This window comes from Macaca thibetana, chromosome 5 (assembly GCF_024542745.1).
Source record: "Macaca thibetana thibetana isolate TM-01 chromosome 5, ASM2454274v1, whole genome shotgun sequence".
NCBI lineage: Eukaryota > Metazoa > Chordata > Mammalia > Primates > Cercopithecidae > Macaca > Macaca thibetana.
In genome coordinates this window covers 178,692,019-178,712,161 of record NC_065582.1, presented here as the reverse complement: position 1 = coordinate 178,712,161, position 20,143 = coordinate 178,692,019, and the positions used below count along the sequence as shown (strand labels likewise).

Genomic DNA, 20,143 nt, shown 5'->3' with positions numbered 1-20,143 from the left:
GATGATGCTGGGTTTGGTGCAGCAACCTGTTCGTGAGGTGCTGAGCCACAGAGCTCATGCAATCGCATGGCATCCATCCCCACTGAACTGAAAATGGACTGTTTTAAGGCTGAAAGACAGTGAGGATTCAGAAAAATGCACTTTTCTCTGGAGCCCTGAGAACCATTAGGTTATGATATGGTTTAGCTGTGTCCCCATCTACATCTCATCTTGAATTGAAGCTCCCATAATCCCCATGTCATGGGACTGACCCAGTGGGAGGTAACAGAATCACTGGGGTGGGTCTTTCCTGTGCTGTTCTTGTGTTAGTGGATAAGTCTCATGAGATCAGATGGTTTTATAAAGAGGAGTTTCCCTGCACATGCTCTCTCTTGCCTGCTGCCATGTAAGATGTGACTTTGCTCCTCATTTGAGGAGCTCAAATTGTGAGGGCTCCCCAGCCATGTGGAACTGTGAGTCCATTAAACCTGTTTCCTTTATAAATTACTCAGTCTTGGGTATGTCTTTATTAGCAGTGTGAGAACAGATTAATACAGGTGACCATCAAATTTATCTCACAGCCACTGTGCCTGCAATATCATGATAAGTGCCATGCCCAAAGAAGGGGTAAATTAATGCCTAGGCACAGCCAGCCAGCCAGCAAGGCAGGGTACCTTGAGAGCGTGTTCTGTGCACAGACACCTTTCTATCCAGTGAATGATGATGAAGGAGAATATTTCTTTCTTTTTTTTGAGATGGAGTTTCGCCCTGTCAACAGGCTGGAGTGCAGTGGTGTGATCTTGGCTCACCGCAACCTCCGCCACCCGGGTTCAAGTGATTCTCGTGCCTCAGCCTCCCGAGTAGCTGGGATTACAGGCGCCCATCACCACAACCAGCTAATTTTTGTATTTTTAGTAGAGATGAGGTTTCACCCTCTTGGCCAGGCTGGTCTCGAACTCTTAACCTCAAGTGATCCATCCGCCTCAGCCTCTCAAAGTGCTGGGATTACAGGTGTGAGCCACTGTGCCCAGCCGAGAATATATTTTGAGTGTCATTGTGTGCCCAACACTCTTCTATATGCTTCACCCATGTGAGCTTATTTAAACCTCTTGATAGCCATATGAAGAAGGCCTATTAGTTCCACTTTAACAGAGAGGAGGTGGGATATCGATTGTCCAAACAGACACAAAGCTCCAGGCTTTCTCACTGCCCCGTCAGTCAGCACCATCTCTTTCATGGGCCACAGCAGTCTCCTACCAGGGCTCCCTGCTTCCGCCTCTGCTCCTACAGTCTGTCTTCCTCATGGAAACCACAGTGATCCTTATAAAACACAAAGCAAGTCACCTCCCTGCTCAAAACATGCTGGTGATTTCCTGTCTCATTCAGAAGTAAATGCAACTATCTTGGGACAGTCTGCAAAGCCTTCCAAGATGAGGCTCTCTGGACTCATCCCCTCACCTTCTGCCCCTTCCTCCCTGCCTTGATCCCCAGCTTCCCCACTGCCCTTACACTGGCCTCAATGCTGCTGCTGCTGCTGCAACCCCAAGCATACACATGCTGCACAAAACTGTGCTCAACAATACTTGTTGAATGAATGAATGAATGAATGAATGAATGAATGAACAAACTCTCCCAAGGTGCCTGGGACTGAGGAAGAAAAGTAAAACTCTAAGCTGCCAACTGACTAAATAGCTGGGGCTTCTTGGCCAATGGGACCCCAGAGAAAGCTGGGAAGCTGACTTCCCAGGGCCGTAAAGGACGGGATGGGAGGTTGAACACTCCTCATCGTACCCCTCCCTCACTAGCCAACCACCATAAGGCTTTCTTCCCTAAGGACTAAACAGAAATCAGCTGTTTCAAAAGACTCCATGCTGATCATATTGATGGCTGGCTTATCTTCCCAGGCACAGAACAAAGACGAGATGGATGCTTCCTTCACCCCTTCCTGAGACGCCTGCTTCCTCTGTTCTCTTTTTCTTCAAACGTTCACCTGATCTTACCGAAAATGTAGATTTACCAGGTATTAACTAAAGTCTCCCAAGTGTGTAACTGTTCCTTTCATTGCTGCTCCACCCCCGACAACCACCCACCCTCCCCTTTTTAAAGGAAAATGTATAAATACTAAACCTTCTGAGAACCTCTTTGGAAAAAACAGCCAAGTCTGTGACTTGTGTTTTCCCAGGTGCACCCTCAAGCTGGCTCAATAAACTGCGATTGATTGTGACACCTGCCTCAGTCGTTCATTTTGGTGGTTGAGATTCACACCCAGGACCCTGGCCCCAGATCTGGGCTCATCCCCCCTGGACTCAACATCTGCTGAGATCATGCTCCCTGTGGGGCAGGCGAGGAGGCGTTCACTGAGCACCTACCATGTGCCAGGTCTGGGCCTTGGACCTGCTCTCCTTGGCACCCCCAGCCACCAAGGTAAATGGGCTCCCAGTCTCTGCTGCACAGAGAAGGAAACCAGAGCTCAGAGCAGTCCAGGCTCTGGCCCACGGATGCCCGGCCAGGAGGGAGCAACCAGCTCTCCAATTGGCAATGAAGGATTTTAGCCCGCTCCTATGGAATATTAGGTAAAGCAGTTTCCAGTAACCAAGGGCAACGATTTCCCAATTGAGGAAATGTAAAATAAACCAAGCGTCCTGGAACCTAAAGGCTTGTGATGAAATGGCAAAGTAAATAAATCTAAGGAAATCCCTCCAGAATAATTCTGGGACACAAACTGACACAGGCCTTGGGCCAGGTCGGGAGTGGTGGCTCACGCCTGTAATCCCAGCCCTTTGGGAGGCCAAGGCGGGCGGATCACCTGAGGTCAGGAGTTCGAGACCAGCCTGACCAACATGGTGAAACCTTGTCTCTACTAAAAATACAAAATTAGCTGGGCGTGGTGGCACTTGCCTGTAATCCCAGCTACTCGGGAGGCTGAGGCAGGAGAATCTCTGGAACCTGGGAGGCGGAGGTTGCAGTGAGCCGAGATTACACCATTGCACTCCAGCCTGGGCAACAAGAGCTAAACTCTGTCTCAAAAAAAAAAAAAAAAAAAAAAAAACATTTCACGCCCATTTCCACTGTGTCCCACGGCACTTTCATATGCAGTACATCTCATGTACCTCCTTCTAGAAGACAGACTCCAGCAGGTATCACCCCTCGGCACACCCGTCACCCTCTCCTGATGTTACATTAAAAGGCTGTCTTCACTTTCTTCGCTGAAGCTCTCACAGGCCCAGCAACTAGGCCCACACAGGGAAAAACCAAATGCATAACTTCCTAAGGATGTCATTTAGGCATCACTGACAACCCTTCATTGAAACCGATGTATTTACCAGCACCCGCTGGGGCTGGCCGGGCACTTTCCTTTGTGAAAGGAAAATACCTTGGGCCCCCAAAATCCCTAAGCAAAAAGGAACACTCAAGCTGAAAACTGCTTAGGGCAAACCTGCCTCCCATCTATTCAGTCATCTCTCTGCTCACTGAGATAAATGCCGATCTGACTGCCTTTGGAAAGGATAATCAGAAACTCAAAAGAATGCAACTGTTTATCTCTCGCCTACCTGTGATCTGGAAGCCCCCTCCCCGCTTGGAGTCTTCCTGTCTTTGCTTCCAGTTGTCCCACCTTTCCTGACCGAACCAATGTATTTCTTACATATATTGATTGATGTCTCCTGTCTCCCTAAAATGCATAAAACCACGCTGTGCCCGGACCCCCTTGGGCGCATGTCGTCAGGACCTCCTGAGGCTGTCACAGGTGCGCATCCTCAACCTTGGCAAAATAAACTTTCTAAATTAACTGAGACTTCCCTCCGATGTTCTGGGTTTACATTTATACGCTGCTTGCCTTACCCTTTGCGGCAATCATTGTGTAATTGTGAGCAAGCGATCTAACCTGTACCTCACTTTCCGCAATCTTGGCGATACTCTGATGCACAGCAAGGTTTGAGAGCTGCTTTAGAGAGGATGGGTGAGAAGCCAACAAGCTACCATGGGGGGTGAGGAGGACAATGCTGCTGGTACCCACCCCATAGCCTCTGGGCCGCCTGGGCTCACCTCCGGCAGGGCACAGTAAGTGGCCCGGCTGGAATCTGAGCCCAGGATGTCTGGCTCCAGAGCCTGGGCTTTGCTGTTACGCTCCACAGCCCGCACTTGAGGCAGGATAGGTAGTCAAGGAAGTGACCATGTCCTTGGGACGCGGTGACCAAACCGTCAACACAATAAGTCCCAGTATTCACACTGCAGTCCGGCTCTTTCAAGCACAGTTATCTGAGTAGGGAACGTCCCCTGCAGATGGCACGAGCACTTTGACTTTATCTGTCCTCAGACTGACCCTCTGCTCATTATAATAGTAAAAAACATACCCTTGGGCGGAGACTTAAGATGCTAATGAGACATGTGATGTTTGAACAAGTGTGTACAGCTACTGAACATGTGCACTCGGAGGACCACCCCCACCCCGCCAGAACATGCTTACTAGTGATGCCTCTTCCCACCCCCTTATGAATAATCACATAAGACTCCCCAGAAAGGGAGTTTCCCCGGTAACAGTTAAGGCTGTCTCATCTGCTCTGAATATCTCCCAGGGTGTCCTGTCTATTCTGCACCTCATTTTCAGAACATTCTTTCTCCTTTGCAGCAAATTGCTCTATGCTGCATCCCCTTTGCTGCGGTCTCTTGTTTATATTCTTTTACACTAAAAAGAACTGAGGTTTCACAACAGCCGTCAACATGCTAAGCAGCATGGCTGGGGTGACCACACCAGCACTAACATTAGAAAGTCTTTATTTTAAATCTCATCTTCCCCGCTTGCTGGCTGTGTAAAACCTGGGCAAGATACATGGGCCAGCACAGAGAGGTTATGTAACCAGCCAAGGTCACACAGCATGTTAGTACTCAGAGGAAGATTAGAACTTGGTTTCCTCATGCCCAGCCGGGGATTTGAGTCTTGACTCCTCTGGGGACAAAGTTGTTCTTTTCCTGCCTGCGGGCCCCAGGGCTTTGACAAATTGAGCCCCATCCTACGCATTTCTGGAGAAAACACTTCTTCACTCCTCCTCTGGGAAGGAAGGAAAATGCAGTGTCTTCCTCGTGAATCTCATGAGAATTAAATAATCAAATACTCAAGAGGCACTTAAGATAGGAGCTAGCCCTGAACAAAGATCGGTTTCCGTTTGATTTCCTGTGGCCGCCATGACAAAGCGCCACAAACTGGGTGCATTAAGACAACGAAGTTTATTCTGTCATGGTTCTGGAAGGCATTAGTATGAAACCAAGGTGTTGGCAGAGCCTCCCCCCTCCAAAGGCTCCGGGAGGGGCCCTTTCTGGGCTCTTCTGGCTTTTGGGGGCTGCAGGTGTTCCTTGGTTTGCGGCTGCATCACTCCAGGCCCTCCCTCCGTCTTCACACGGCCTCTTTCCCTGTGTCTCTACGTCTTCTCATGGCCTTCTTATAAGGACACCAGCCATCAGAATTAGGACCCACCTGAATCCAGTAGGACCTAACCAATTGCACAATCTAACCAATTACATCCGCAAAGCCCTTATTTCCAAGTGTGGCCACATTCTGAGGTTCCAGATGGACATGATGTTTTGAAGGACACTGTTTGGACTAAATTGTGTCCCCTCCCAAATTCTTAGGTTGCAGCCCTAACCTCCAGTATCCCATATGACTGTATCTGGAGGTAATTAAGTAATCAAATTCTTATGTTGAAGCCCTAGCCTCCAATATCCCATGTGACTGTATTTGGAGACAGGGCCTTTAAGGAGGTAATTAAGGTAATTAAGGTCATCAGGGTGGGGCCCTAATCCCATAGAACTGGTGTCCTTATAAGAAAAGGGAGAGACCAGAGCCCTCTCTTTCATTCTCTCCCCTGCCCTCTACTCTTCCAAGCACAGAGAAATGACTGTGTGGCTGGGCGCGGTGGCTCACGCCTGTAATCCCAGCACTTTGGGAGGCCGAGGCAGGTGGATCACAAGGTCAGGAGATCGAGACCATCCTGGCTAACATGGTGAAACCCCCATCTTTACCAAAAATACAAAAAATTAGCCGGGTGTGGTGGCGGGCGCCTGTAGTCCCAGCTACTCGGGAGGCTGAGGTAGGAGAAAGGCGTGAACCCGGAAGGCAGAGCTTGCAGTGAGCCTAGATGCACTTCAGCCTGGGTGGCAGAGCAAGAATCCATCTCAAAAAAAAAAAAATAAAAGACATGACCGTGTGAGGAGGCAATGGGAAGGCAGCTGTCCGCAAGCCTGGAAGACAGGCCTCACCAGAAGTCAACCCTGCTGGCACTGTCATCTCAGGCTTCAGCCTCCAGAACCTTGAGAGAACACATTTCTGTTGTTTAATATACCAGTCAGTGGTATTCATCAGGTTAACAGAGACACGGTTAACAGAGGTTAACAGAGACACGACTGCCCCAGTGCAGCTCCCATCCAGATGAGGAGTTGCACTTCCCACCACTGCACGAGCTTCTCCCTGCTGGGGATGTCCGCTGACTCCCTGTCCACTTGGGTCTGGTCTCATCCAATGCTTGACTCAGCATTGCCTCCTGCAGCCTGCTGTCCTTGACCTCCCCTTCACCCAGGAGCCCCTTGCCTCTCCTCTATACTCAGAAGCAGGGAAGCTGTCACTGGAGACGACATACCCTGGCATGTCCTGAGTGCCAGCTGCTGTCTCGGGGCCCCATACACAGTCCTCCTGGCACACCATGAAGAAGAACTATGACCGTCCCCATTTCACAGATGGGGAAACTGAGAGCTAGAGACCAGGTGATGCTCCTGTGGTCACACAGTGAGGAAGTGGGGAGCCAGGACACAGACCCAGGCCCTCTCCTCCTCCGGGTGCTGCCCAGCACCCACTTGTTGATTCCTTCATAGCCAGGTGTCCATACTCCTGCCTTTCTGACAGCTGACGATGCTGCCTGAGGCTGGGGCTCTGTCTGGCTCAGCATGGCATCCTGTGACTCCTGCCTCTAAGGAGGGCTCAGGTGCCCTCTCCTGCTCTCTCAAAGCCTCCCTGCAGGGCAAGCACAGCCGGCTTCACCTCCCCACCCCAGACCTGCACACGCTTGCACATGGGAAAGAGGTGGTGTGGCACGTGATCTCCGACATCCCCATTTCAGCTCGGCACCCCTTCTTCATCACCACTTTACACGATGACACCCAGAAATCCTGGGCCTATTTCTTACCTGAGGAGAACTGATTTCCAAAGAGCTTTGCTAACAGGGATGTTTGGAGACAAGAATCCTCAGCACCCCAGAAATGGACGGTGCCTCAGAGAGGACCGAGGCCAACCACCTCGGTTTCTGATGTGGACAAGGAGGATTGCATGGAGGGGACGCGGCCTGCCTGGATCACCGGCCAACGAGTGCCGGGGTTGGACCTGAACCACCTCTGGGGTCCCCGGCCAGGAGGATGTGAGGTTCTCGCACACACACAGACCCTGGACCTTCTGTGCTGGTCCCCGCAGAGACCATGTACCTGGCAGAGTGCAACCACAGCCTCGGTGGCTCTGACATTCTCCTCTTCCTCCAGGTCACATCGCATCAGCCTCTGCCTCTCCAGGACCTCGTGAAAAGCCTGTGAGGAAAACGAGAGCTGAGTCTTCTAGAAACATGCAGGGTTTTTTCCCAGAAGGTTCTCCAACTGTCTCCTGTGTCTCAGGTCAGAAAGAAGGATGTTGGCCCCTGTATTACACACAAGGAAACGGAGGCATGGAGCCGTCACATGGCTTTCACAGCTGATGCCACGGCCAGCAAATCTGCTTTCCAGGAAATACCACAAACCACCATGCTTTTGTTAAACCCAGGATGAGCAGGGCCACTGGGCCACTTCTGTCACCCTTCTGCCCTGGCCACAGCCACCCAAACGTCACTTTCTGACCACCCAGGCCACAGGAGACCCACTGATGGGAGCCCAGCAAGGGTGACGCAGACTGGCAATTGGAGGTCAGTGCAGTCAGCAACCAGCCAGGCCCCATTCTGACCATGTGGCAGAGGCCCTTTCCTGAGGACCCCAGCAGAGCAGCAGGAGACTGGGTTACCCCGGGCATCAGTAGAGGGAGACCCGGCCAGGCCTAGACAGAGCACCAGAGGCCCCAGCACCAGCAGAGGGAGACCCGCCAGCCCTAGGCAGAGCATCAGAGGCCCCGCCATCAGCATAGGGAGACCCGGCCAGCCCTAGACAGAGCATCAGAGGCTCCGGGCATCAGCAGAGGGAGACCCGGCCAGGCCTAGGCAGAGCATCAGAGGCCCCGGCACCAGTACAGGGAGACCCAGCCAGCCCTAGGCAGAGCATCAGAGGCCCCGGCACCAGCAGAGGGGCGAGGCAGGGCAGAAGGACAAAGGAACAGACTCTTCTCAGGGAAAGGCTGCAGCAGAAAATTCCCTGTGGGGGAGGTGTTTCAATGGAGTCTCTAAGGACAAGGAATGGCTCCCTGGAGGGAAGATGGGGAGCCATGCTCGGAGCAGCAGCAGAGACCAAGAGGTAAGACCCCATAGGACCTTTGGGGACGCTACGGGCAGGAGGTGAGATGAGAGAGAAGGGCGGGACTGGAAAAAAGTGGGTGCTGAGTGTGTGCTGGGAGCCTGGTGTTATTCATTCATTCTCCCACCCATTCCATCCTCCTTCCTTCATTCACTCGTTTGCCCATTTGTCCATGTCCTGGTTCACTCACGCACTCATGCGCTCATTCACCCTTCCCGGCCTGCGACCCACGTATCCTGAACGCCAGCGCCGAGGCGTTCCGAGGACTGTACCGGGACCCTGGGACACCGAGGTCACCCAGGCACTGTCTCCACACTCTGGACTCACAATGGGCTTTGTGACATCAAGGAAAGGGGCCCAGAAATCTCTAAGTAATGAAGAGCTGAATAGCCTTATCTTCCTCTTATTTCAAACGGGTCTTCTCAAAGACAGAAAAACCCAGCCTACCCCTATGTGGCAAACCCAGAAGCTCCCAGTGTGGCCCTGGAAGAGGCTCCCTGGGTAAGGGAGGCAGCTAGACAGGGACCGAGAGGCCTCTCCTCTGTTCTCAGGAGACCCCCCCATTGGCTTCTCACTGCAGTGGTGCCACCACCACCAGGTTGGCCCCCGGGGAGGGCCCCTGGGCCTCTATTCTGGGCTGAGCCTGGACCCCGACAGGGTGCCACCCACCTCTTGGCAGAACTGAGATGCGCTGTACCGAGTGCTGATGCAGGGCAGGCGAACCCAGGCAAACAGTGAGGCTGGGGCTGCCCCTTCCTTGGACTCACTGAATCCTAACAATGCTGTGATACAGGTGCCATTATGCCCATTTCACAGATGTGGAAGCTAAGGGCCAGAGGATAAGCAACATGCCCAAGGTCACCCAGCTATTTAGTGGCAGAGTCAGCACCCAAACCCAGGTGTGGCTGGCCTCAGTGCTCAGTGCTTAACCAGCCTGCAAGATGGTCACGGACAAGCTGGCCCTCCCCCAGCCCCACTGCCCATTACCAGGGAAAGCAAGCAGAGCGAAACCAGAGCTCGGTGGTCTCTCTGAGAACTGGCGAGCTCAGGTCCTTGGAGCCTGCACTGGGGCCAGCTGACTCCTTTTCCTTGGAGGGTGACGTCTTGCTTTCTGTCCTCCTTCAGGTCTTCTTGTCCGCTTCTCAGGCAAGACCAAGGGTACCTCCGACCTTGACCACTTCCTGGCCCTGCCCACTCAACCCAAGCAAGGCTGGGGGCTCCCTTCCTTCTCCTGGACTTGCAGCCGACCCACAAGGGCCCTGTCCCTGGGTGTGTGAGCCTGCCTTACTCTCCGCGACACACTTGTCCCCTCTGGGCCACACACTGCTTCCTTCACGTCATTGCCACCATCTGTGCGCCCCTGCTATGCGTTTGCACTCTGCCAAGCTCTCTACGGATCCTACCCCCTCCTCTTCTCAGCAGCCCAGTGAGGGCAGCACTGCTCTTATCACCCGCTTACAGTCTACTAGGACACTAGCGATGTAGGGGCTAAGGGACCGAGATTCGGTCACTCGGCTGACGCACGGGAAGTAGGGAGATAACCTCACGTCTGATGAATACCTCCGGCTCCCCGTGCTTAGTCACGGGGACAGAGCTACCACCAGCTCACCCACATGTGCAGAGGCCGGGGATGTGTGTCACCTTGAGAAACTTTTCTGGGTCAGCAGTCAGCTGGGCCTCAGCCACGAAGCTTCTCCGTTCCTCCTCTTGGGCCAGCGTGAGTTTTGCCGTCCCCTCCACCTGGTGAGCCAGAGACACCTTGACCAGGTCTTTGCCTCGCTGGACAAACTCTGGGATTGAAAAAAGCCACAGCACAGGAGGTGACTCTCTGAGCCAGACTTTCAGTGGGGACCCTCATGTGTTCTCCTGTCCAGAGGCTGGGGGAGCTTGTGTTGGCCACAGAGATAGTGCCCGCCCTGCCGGTGACAGACCTGGGTTTCCTTCTGTGGGTCCTACTGGAAGTGTGACCTCAGCTAAGCCCAGATGCCTCTACGTCTTGAGCCTTGCCCCACCCGTACCCCAGGGTCAGCCTTGGGACAGGAGCATGCGTGGGACACACACACGGCTCAGCCACCCCGCACGGCTCAGCCACCCCGCACGGCTCAGCCGCCCCGCACGGCTCAGCCACCCTGGACTCCCCTTCCTGCCCCACACGCTGGACGATGGCCCACCCTTGCCCACCCTGCCGCTGAGCAGGGCCACATGACTCCGGCAGGACCGTGAGGGGCCGCTGGGCGACACGGGCCACTTTGTGTAAATTTCCAGTGTGAGACCCTCACCCTCCTGTGTCCCTCTGCAGTTCCCGGTGACTTTGCTGCAGGACACGAGGGCTCAATCAGCCCGAATCCCTGGTGAGTGAGGGCAGCAGGTGACCCCTGCCCTGGGCACTGGTCCTCATGGCCTCTGCTGTCCAGAGAAGGGAAGACAGCCCCAGAGAGCAGCCCAGTGACCCAGTCCCTAGGGCAGAAGCAGAAAGGCCGCCTGTGCCCACGTCATGGGCACACTGCCCCAGGCTGCCAGCCCTTACACCGCTCAGCCCCAGGGACCCAGAAGGCCAGCGTCGTGGACCACGGCACCCGCGCCCACGGCTCACCCCGGCTGAAGCGCTCCGCCTCCTGCCAGAAGGCCCTGTGCTGCTGCGTGAGCAGCTCCTCCTTCTGCCGCCCGGACAGCTTCCCCTCACCGGCCAGCAGCTCCAGGCCACGGGAGATGGCAGCCAGCCGGCACCTCGTCTCCTCCTGGACTTGCAGCTTCAGAAACTCAATCACTTTTGCCATGTGTGCCCGCCCCATCGTCCTCTCCAGGGCATCCTGCAGAAAGAAACACACAGGACCATAGCTGGGGTGTCCTGGGAACCACCAGGGCACGTTAACTCATGGCTGGGAGGAGACTGCCAGGGTCATTAACTAATGGCACTGCCTGGCGATCGGCTTCCGGGAGAGCAGAGCTCAGAGGAATGAACTCCCCTTCTCCTTCATGAGTGAGATCTGGGTCTGCTCCCCAGGTGAGGATTAAGTGCCTCTCCTAGGGGTGCAGGGAGGGTGACGCTGGTTAGCACATAGGCACTTAGTCGCCAGTAGCGCTCCCCAGAGAGCCACTTTCCTAGGAGAGAATCCAGATTTGCAAACAGTCAAGGAGGAAAAGCCACCTTGCTTAGAGTCACCTCCCCTGGCCAATCTGGCCCTGTGGCCCCCACAGGGCTGGGGAGGAAACGTAAAATGCCAGCAGTTCTGGCTTTCTTTCCAGCCCCAGAGAGCCTGACTGGGGATGGCTGAGATTTTCAGGGGATTGATTGGCTTCCAACATGACTCCCCACAGTCAGATTCTGCAGAAGGCCCTCCCCGGCCCCACCTCATCATTTCACAGACCCTTAGAAAAGACAGGGGGAAATGTCCACCCAGGCAGCCAAGGCCCTGCACACCCGAGAGCGGCTGCTCGTGGAATGAGAGTAAGGGGGAAAGGAGGAGCGGGCGGGGGCCTCGGCATCTCCCTCCGCACAGACTCTGCACCCCCTACACCCAACCACGCCTCGCTCAGGCCTGTCCTCAGTGCTGGGCCGAGGCCACGGGCCAGTCCTGCTCCCCAGCCTCCCATCTCTGCCTCAGGCTCTGACCCCGCCTCACAGACCAGGGGGCCTTTCAGAGATGCTGATGCTTCTGTCAGCCATGGCCCCAAACCCTCCTGTTGCTGCCCTGAGATCAAGTCCAACGCCCCGGGCGTGGTGCAGGAAGCTCTGTGGGGCTTTGTCCCGCACACCTGCCTGCTCCCGGCCACCCAGCCTCTGCACATGCGGAGCCCTCCTCCTGGAACACCCTCGCTGCCTCCTCTCACTCCCCTGCCTGGCCAGGTTCTTCTCGTCCTCACGGGTTCTGTGGTCCTTCCCTGCTTGTCCCCACCCTCACTGGTCCCCTGCTCTGTTCCCCACTGCCCCAGGGTTCCTGTCTTCGAGGAGGTGATTGTGAGGGGCAGTCCTAGCCTGGACTGAGAGCCCTTGAAGACAGGGGCCAGGCCTGAGTTGCCCATGTCCCCATTGACCAGCCATGGCCACACTGCACTGAGCTGCACTGGCCTCTGTTCCCACAAGACCAGGGCAAGAATATCCCCCAGTGATGGACACGGATGGCGAGGCTCATTCCAGCAGCCTGTGACCACTAGAGGGCACACGAGGATAAGCGGAGGTGCTGGGTGGACCACAGGAAGACCGGCTCTGGCCACCTCTAAAGAACGCAGGAGGATGTTGAGAACCCAACACAGGCTGACTAGGGTAGGGTGCAATCGATGGGCTTATATTGGAGGGAGGATGAGAGTGGAGAGAGGTGCATGAGAAAAGGGATGTGGGATGTGGGATGGGGGCCCCGACCTGCTCTGAGTATGGCTGAGTCCTCGACGGTGCCGGGCTCAGACTTGGCTCCTTGGACCTGGGCACAAGCTCCTCACCTGACCCCCGCCACATAGATTTGACGTGAGGATTAAGTAAGTCAAAATATGTCAAGCATTGAGAACAAGGGCCGGGGCACTGTGAGCCTCTGAGTGTTAGCTGTTTTCATCATTATCTACAGCCGGTCCCCACATTTGTCTTGGCAGCTGTTTATTTCTTGTGTGTCTCAAGAAACTGAATCTGATCACCGCCAGGGTCCCTTTGAAGGGCTCTTCCAGTTTTAATATTCAGAGATGCACATTCCAGCTCCAAATGCCCAGGCCAGAAAGATGGGATGCCACTGTGGGAATTCCAACTCTTCTGGGTTCTGAGATACAGAAGCCATATTTTCCCCCTTTGGTACCCGGTATGCAGGCACAGTGAATCCATCCCTCTTCCATACAAACATAGACCGTGTAGCCCTGTCCACGCATCATTACAATAATTTGTTGTTGTCTGTTTCTTCTGCTGACATGTGGCCTGTGGGGCTCTAATGACTAACAAGTACTGAATGCTTCCTATGTGCTGGGCTCTGCTCTAAAAAGTCTATATACAGACGAGTCTTTAACACTCTCAACTACCCCTGTGAGAGAGCAGGTGCTATTACAGCCCCCATTGCACAGATGATGAAACCAAGTCACAGAGAGGTTAAATTATCTGCCCAAGATCACTTAGCTAACGAGTGGCAAGACTGCAGCGGGAGCTCCAGTTTCTTCCCCGAGCCTGCATTCCTAACCTCTGCAATATGGTTTCCATTAACAGCATGTGGCACACAGTAGGTGCTCATTAAACACTGGCTGAAGGACAGTCATGCTGTTAAACTGGATGATCCCTTTTCGTCTTCCTGTTTGGAAGTTATTGGCTGATACTCTGGCCAGAGTCAGCTAAGGATGTATTTTCTTTTTTCTGCATCAATATCCTGCTGATAGCAAAAGAAAAAAATAAAGGAAGAAAAATCTTTCACCTTTGCAGAGCATTAATATGAGTCAGCAGCCCTATCAAACTGAAATCCAATTCAAAGGGGCTTGGGCAGCAAACCAGGCAGCTTCAGGCCCAGGCTCAGCGATGTCATTAGACAGGACAGGGATCTTAGGTGGGTCCCTGAGTGGGCTCCTTATCAGTACGCTGCGAATCAAATATCTTCCAAGCCTAGCTTTCGGTAGTGTTGAGAGAAAAAGCAGGTCATGTGTGCATATGCTGAGAAAAAGCATATGAAGTTCTCAAACAACTGTGTGGACGTGGGGGTCTTGTTACAGTGTAGACCTGTGTGGGAGGGGTGGAGGGCAGAATTCTGCATTCTAACCAGCTCCCAGTGCTGCCGATGCTGTGGTCTGTGGATCACACCTGGAGGAGCAGAACGGATTGGGAGAGGCCTGCGGTGTGCAAGGGGTGGTGAGGGTCTGCCGAGGCTCGGCTTTCTCACGGGTCAGAGGAGCTGAGTCTGTGCTGAGGGCGGGGAGGCCACTGGAGGGTTCTGAGCCGAGCAGCCACAGCGGCTGGTGCACAGGACAGGGAAATGGGTGCAGAGCAGCATCAGGGGACTCATTCCCTGGGCCTAGTACACACTGACTGGCGCACACAGGACAAGCCCAATGTGTACCAGGAGGAACCCAATGGTGACTGGGGTATTAGGAGTCACTCAGCATCTACCCAGGCCCTGTCTGTGGCAACTCTTAGCCCTATTATTTTATAAATAGAGGAACAGACGCTCAGAGAGGCTAAGTAATGTGTTCAAGATCACACAGCTCCTAACAACAGAGCCCAGAGTCAAAGCTGCATTTGCAGATTTCTCTCCCATGAGTGTCCAACCCTTTGAATGTGAGGACTTTTTTGCTTATCTGTGGTTGGCAGGTTTCACAAAAATAAGCAGGGACCTTTTTTGTGTTTTGGGGTTTTTTGCTCATCAGCTATTGTTAGTGTTAGTGTATTTTATATGTGGCCTAAGACAATTCTTCTTGCAATGCGGACAGGGAAGCCAAAAGGTTGGACACTCATGTACCAGGGGTTTGTATCCCTGGCCTCCCATCAGAATAGTTCACAGAGTTTTAAAACCCACAATGCCAGGGCCTCCACTCCAGACCAATCACATAAGAACCTCAGAGTTAAGGCCAGGAAAAGGCATTGTTTAAGAACTCTGCAGGCAAAACAGGGCAGTCAGGAAAGTAAATCAATGCTGTGTCTACACCAGTGGGCGTCAACCCCAGCACCCACTGTCGTCATTGGGGAGCTCTAAAAACCCTAGTGCCCAGTCAGGTTGCACCCCAGTCTGATTAAGTCAGAAACTCTGGGATGGAGACCCATCTGGGGCCCAAGAATCAGTACTTTTTAAAGCTCCCCAGATAATTTCAATGTGTAATTTCAAGTTTAGGACCAGTGTTCTATGCTGTAGTAATACTGAGCTGGCCAGAATCTTTACTCATTGGATGGATGGATGGATGGATGGATGAATGGATGAATGGATGGATGGATGGATAGATAGATGGATGGATAGATGGATGGATGGATGAGTAGGTGGATGGATGGGTGGATGGGTAGATGGGTGGGTGGGTGGATAAATGGGTGGGAGGGCAGATGGATGGATGGGTGGATGGATGGGTGGATGGATGGATGGGTGGATGGATGGATGGATGGATGGATGAATAAATGGGTGGGAGGGTAGATGGATGAGTAGATGGATGGATGGGTGGATGGGTAGATGGGTGGATGGATGGGTGGATGGGTGGATGGGTGGATGGATGGATGGATGGATGGATGGATGGATGGGTCAATGGGTGGATGGCTGGGTGGATGGATGGATAATAAATAAATGGATGAATACATGGATGAATGAATTTACTGGGTTTTTTTTTTTTTTCCCTGAGGCTCTACATAACCAGCTACAACATGAATCTGTTAGATTTAATGATGTCAAGCCTCGGGATTCCAAATCTCTAGTCTGAATATCTTTATGTTCCCTGCCGCCCCCTCCAGCATTACCAGAGCCTGCAGCTCCTGAGAATCGCACAATAGCCCTTCGGCGGCAATCATTCTTTCCGTCAGAGTCATCACGAGCTGTCGGGCTTTGGAGCTGGAACACTTAAACTGGTCCACAAGAAAGTGCTGGATGTTCGCCATCTGTTTCCAGAAAGCTTCCATCTGTGAAATGAGCACAAGCAACATGAAGTGAGGGAAAAACTTACTTAAGAAAGCCAAACGGTGCATGCTTGGGAATTACAATTCACTCCTTATCACAAATAAGGATTCTAAACGATTCTACAATTTCAGTGAGTTTATCTTGGCAACAATCACATTCTACAGTAAAGTTCCTTCTGGTTCCATTGCAAGTGCCAGTCAGTTTTGCGACGGTGTTCCAGCAGACACAAGAGCACTGCTGCTAAGGTAAGAAAGCGGTAGCTTGTCCAGCCTACAGACTCTTGCATGGGTCATTACAGCTACCTAGGGGCAGATGAAATGTGACAATGCGCTCATAGAAGCTTTGGGAATTTTAAAAGGGATTAAATACTTCCTGGAAGTAAAAGTATAAACTGACGTTTAAATGTTAGTTTTTGTTCTAAAAGTACAAAAGCTTAATATGGCAGAGATGATGCTGACCATGAAAACATTTTGCTTTAAAATCTTCCCGCCCCCTCATTTTATCAGGAGCAGAGCTGGGAATTCCTAAGTGGCTTAGAATGCAGGAGGTCTAATTGTGTCATCACAGCCAGTCAGAGCTCTAAGGACAATGACACTAGGAATCTGAACAACTTTCCCTCATGGCCCACAGGCTGTTCATCAGGCTCTGTGCTTCACACATTTGATATCATGATAAAGTATCTATCCGGAGATGTAGGAACGGGCTCGGGGGAGTCAGGTCACTTGTCAGAGGTCATGGAGCCAATGAAAGCCAGGATTTGGCTCAGTCCCATTTAACTCCACCGCTGGGGTTGCCTCCATCTCAGCTCAGCCTCTCAGAGGCTGAAATGGACACATCTGGCTGGACCAGGCATGGGAGGGGGCAGGGGTTAGTGACACCAGAAACCCATGCTGATCTTGTTGCTGTGACTCAAGGTCATGAAACTCTGTCAGCCTCAACTGCGGCGTTGGTCTGGCTCTGCCAGGAGGAAGCCTGCACCCAGATGAATGCCCCCTATCAATGCAGCTTCCCATCTCAGGGCCCCATTGCCTCCCAGTAAACCCCACACATGCTGCTGGTCAGCTCCTCCTCCCATCCCTGCCAAGAGGGACCTCAAACCTGCCTGGCACCCTCATGTTCTCACCTTGCTCTTCCCCTTGGAGCCATCAAATGACATGCCTCCCACCTGACATGAGACTGCAGACTGTCACACCGCCAACTCGGCACACCCTGCTCTGCTTACACCAACTGCTTACGCCAACTCTGCACACCCTGCTCTGATTCTCTTGGCGTCTGTGACCTGACTTTCTCCTGCTTCTGCAAAGCCCATCCAATTCCTCCTCTGCTTTCTTGTCCCAATTCTTCTCATCCCCTCCTCCTTAAATACGGGCAGGATTCAAGATTTGACACCAAGCTCTTTTCTCTTCCCAATTTACACACATTTCTAGGCCAGAGATCACCATTTTTGGAGGTCACCAATACTTTGGAGAATCTTATGAAAACTCCGAACCCTCACCCTGAGAAAGGCAGACATGGACAAGATGCTGCACACAGCATTGGGGGTTCTGTGGACCACGGGAATCCAGGCTGTGCCCTCTTCCTTAGCATCCTGGTCCACAGTTCTAAGAACTTTCTAGCCCTCCAGGTCCTCTAACCTGGGCTCTCATGGAGACCCTCCATCTCCAAGCCTCTCCTCTCAACACTGGACCTATTCAGAGGAGAGGAGCACTGGCTCCCTCCCTCCCATGAGCTTCTTGCTCTGGGGCCCTTATTTTAGCAGCACTGACCCTGGACCCCCTCCACCTCCCCACCTCCCGCCCCTTGGTAGACCACCATAGCTTCTCTCACATGTTTCCTCACCTCTCCGTCCTATTGCAGTTGCCTTAATAAAGTTCCCGCTGGACTAGGCCAGTAGCTCTTCACCACCCTCCACTCAGTGCCTGGGCAGCCCTTCTAAAGGAGAAGCTGAACCCAGCTACTCCCTGCTTCAAAGCTTCAGTGAATCCCACCTCGCTGGCATAAGACAGAAGCCCTCTGGCCAGATCCCTCTGGCTTTACCTTACCTGGACTTGCTCTCAGCCCTCTTTAGCTCCTGTCTCTGCCTCATCACTGGCCAGCACCCACACTTCTCCCAGCCAGCCTCTCCAGGGCCCGTTCTTCTGTGGAGGCTTTCCTAAGCCTGGGGTAAAACGAACTCTTCCCTCCACTGTGCCTGCCTTGGACCTTCTCCTGTGCTTCCTTCTATTACAAGACATGTCACCCTGTGAAGCCCTCACCTGCTCACCTGTTCATCTCTCCCGGCCTCTCTCAGGCAGGGCCATGTCTAAATGGTTTTGAGTCCCCAGTGCCCAGCACAATCCCTGGTGAAGAGCGAGTGCCAAGGACATGTTTGTTTAATACATAGTATACGAACAGGGGGTGGAAGAATCCAAAAGAAAAGAAAAAGATGTTTCAGGGAAGCCATTCTGTCTAGAATTTAAAACATGCTTTCATGAGCGATGCCTAGCAGCTTTCTTCTACTCTATTCCAAAGGGCAGTGATGACATCAAGGGTTATAGCAATCTTTGCTTTGAATGACAGAAAGACTAATCTGAAATTTAAATGAGGATAATTCATGATATAAAAAATAAACCTCCCTTTGTGAATTGTTGCTGCTTAATTACTTCTTCCCTATCACTTAGCATCAGAAACTGGATCCTGCCTCTAGGGCAGAATGCGATAGGGGAATTCAAATATTAGGCACACTTCTAACTATCATCTCTCTAATTTAGCCAATTTAACTGTTTTAGAAACCAAAATTTGTGTACAGGAAAGAAAGTCTGGCACGCACATTATCGATTAGCTGTTCAGAGTATTCCCTCTCCTTCTTTTCCACATCAGCCAGACTGATGTACTCAGAGTCACCAGCCCCCGACATTTCTGTGTTTGACAGTTTGACCTGAAGTCCCTTTTCTAGATCCTCCAAATCCTGAAGAAGAAGAAAAAAAGAAACCAAATAAACAAAGAAAAAGTTTAGTGTGTCTTAAATTCTAGAAAAATAAATGTTTTTATTTTTCACATTTCACAAAATATTTTTTAAAAATAGTTAAATGCTCTGGGGGTTGTTGTACATGAGGTTTGATAATAAACCTATTAGCAACAAACTCATTTTCTCATTAAACATAGAGCCTCAAGAATAATGAATTATTTTCTTCTATATCCTCCCTCAAAAAAAAATTATACCATACTTTCAAAATCAATAAAATAGTATCTTTCAATCATTCTGAAGTCCTGGAAAATATCATGACATCCAGTGGGTTGGAAAGGAATGTTTCTTTGCTCTTCTTCTGGTTTTCCTGGGAAAGAAGGACACCCCGGGGCCGGAAGTGGTGTGTATTTGATTGGTTGGTTTAAAAGCCAGAAGCTTGCCCAGCCTCTTCCTGTTTGTGATGGGCCAGTCAGGGGAGGCCACTGCTCTAGTGTGATCTCAGCCTAGAGTGAACTGGGTAGCCAAGGCCTTGTTTCTGTGTGGGGAAGCCTGAGGTGGCCCAGCATTGCCCATTACTAGCTAGGTAATTGAGTGAATTCTGGGATTCAGTATTAGGAAGCCATGATAGCTGTGCACTGAAGCCACGTCCTCCAAGCTGGCCTCTAATCAGTAATAAAGCTACATTTCCATATCTGTCTTCCTGACTCTCTCAAATGATTCTGAACTCAGGAAGGAAAAGGTCAGTCCTAAGAATAGAGTCCTACAAACCCCAATATAGAGTGTGGGAGACAGTTCCATTTTCTCTATGTTCCTTGTCACATAGCCAACAGTGTGGAATGGGTCCAGGTACATTAGGAAAAATAACATTGATATAAACTACTATTGAAGACCCAAGCTGAGGCCATATGTGTTTTCTAATCCTCACAGCATCTCTGCAAAAGAGAAATTATGACCCATTTCCAGGTGAGAAAGCTGGTTTATGGAAGGTAAGATAGTTTGTCCAAAGATGCCCAGGCAGGAAGGGGCAGTGCTAGGCTTGTCCTTACTCTTCCAAATTCTGGGCACTCCTTGTCCTCTTCTGAAAGTTTTAAGGTTATTGCAAGTGTTAAATGAAATTATGCATTTAAATCACTTGGCTAGACAAATAGTAGCCACTATTATAATTAACATGCTTGCTTAAGTTCAAACAGCCTTGTTT

At 51.8% G+C, this 20,143-nt stretch overlaps 1 protein-coding gene across 5 annotated transcripts in view; it reads right to left on the bottom strand.

Annotated features, from left to right (window-relative positions):
• Positions 1-20,143, bottom strand: part of EVC (EvC ciliary complex subunit 1) — a 97,601-nt gene that overhangs the window by 39,841 nt on the left and 37,617 nt on the right. For 4 of the 5 annotated variants that reach the window (XM_050792090.1, XM_050792093.1, XM_050792094.1 and 1 more), the window contains 5 exons: positions 18,808-18,945; positions 15,842-16,000; positions 11,042-11,258; positions 10,090-10,238; positions 7,444-7,542 (listed from right to left, as the gene is read on the bottom strand). In XM_050792090.1, the coding sequence (XP_050648047.1) occupies positions 7,444-7,542; positions 10,090-10,238; positions 11,042-11,258; positions 15,842-16,000; positions 18,808-18,945 (762 nt within the window). The remainder of the gene's footprint in view (positions 1-7,443; positions 7,543-10,089; positions 10,239-11,041; positions 11,259-15,841; positions 16,001-18,807; positions 18,946-20,143) is intronic. The other variant, XM_050792092.1, reaches the window with a different exon arrangement.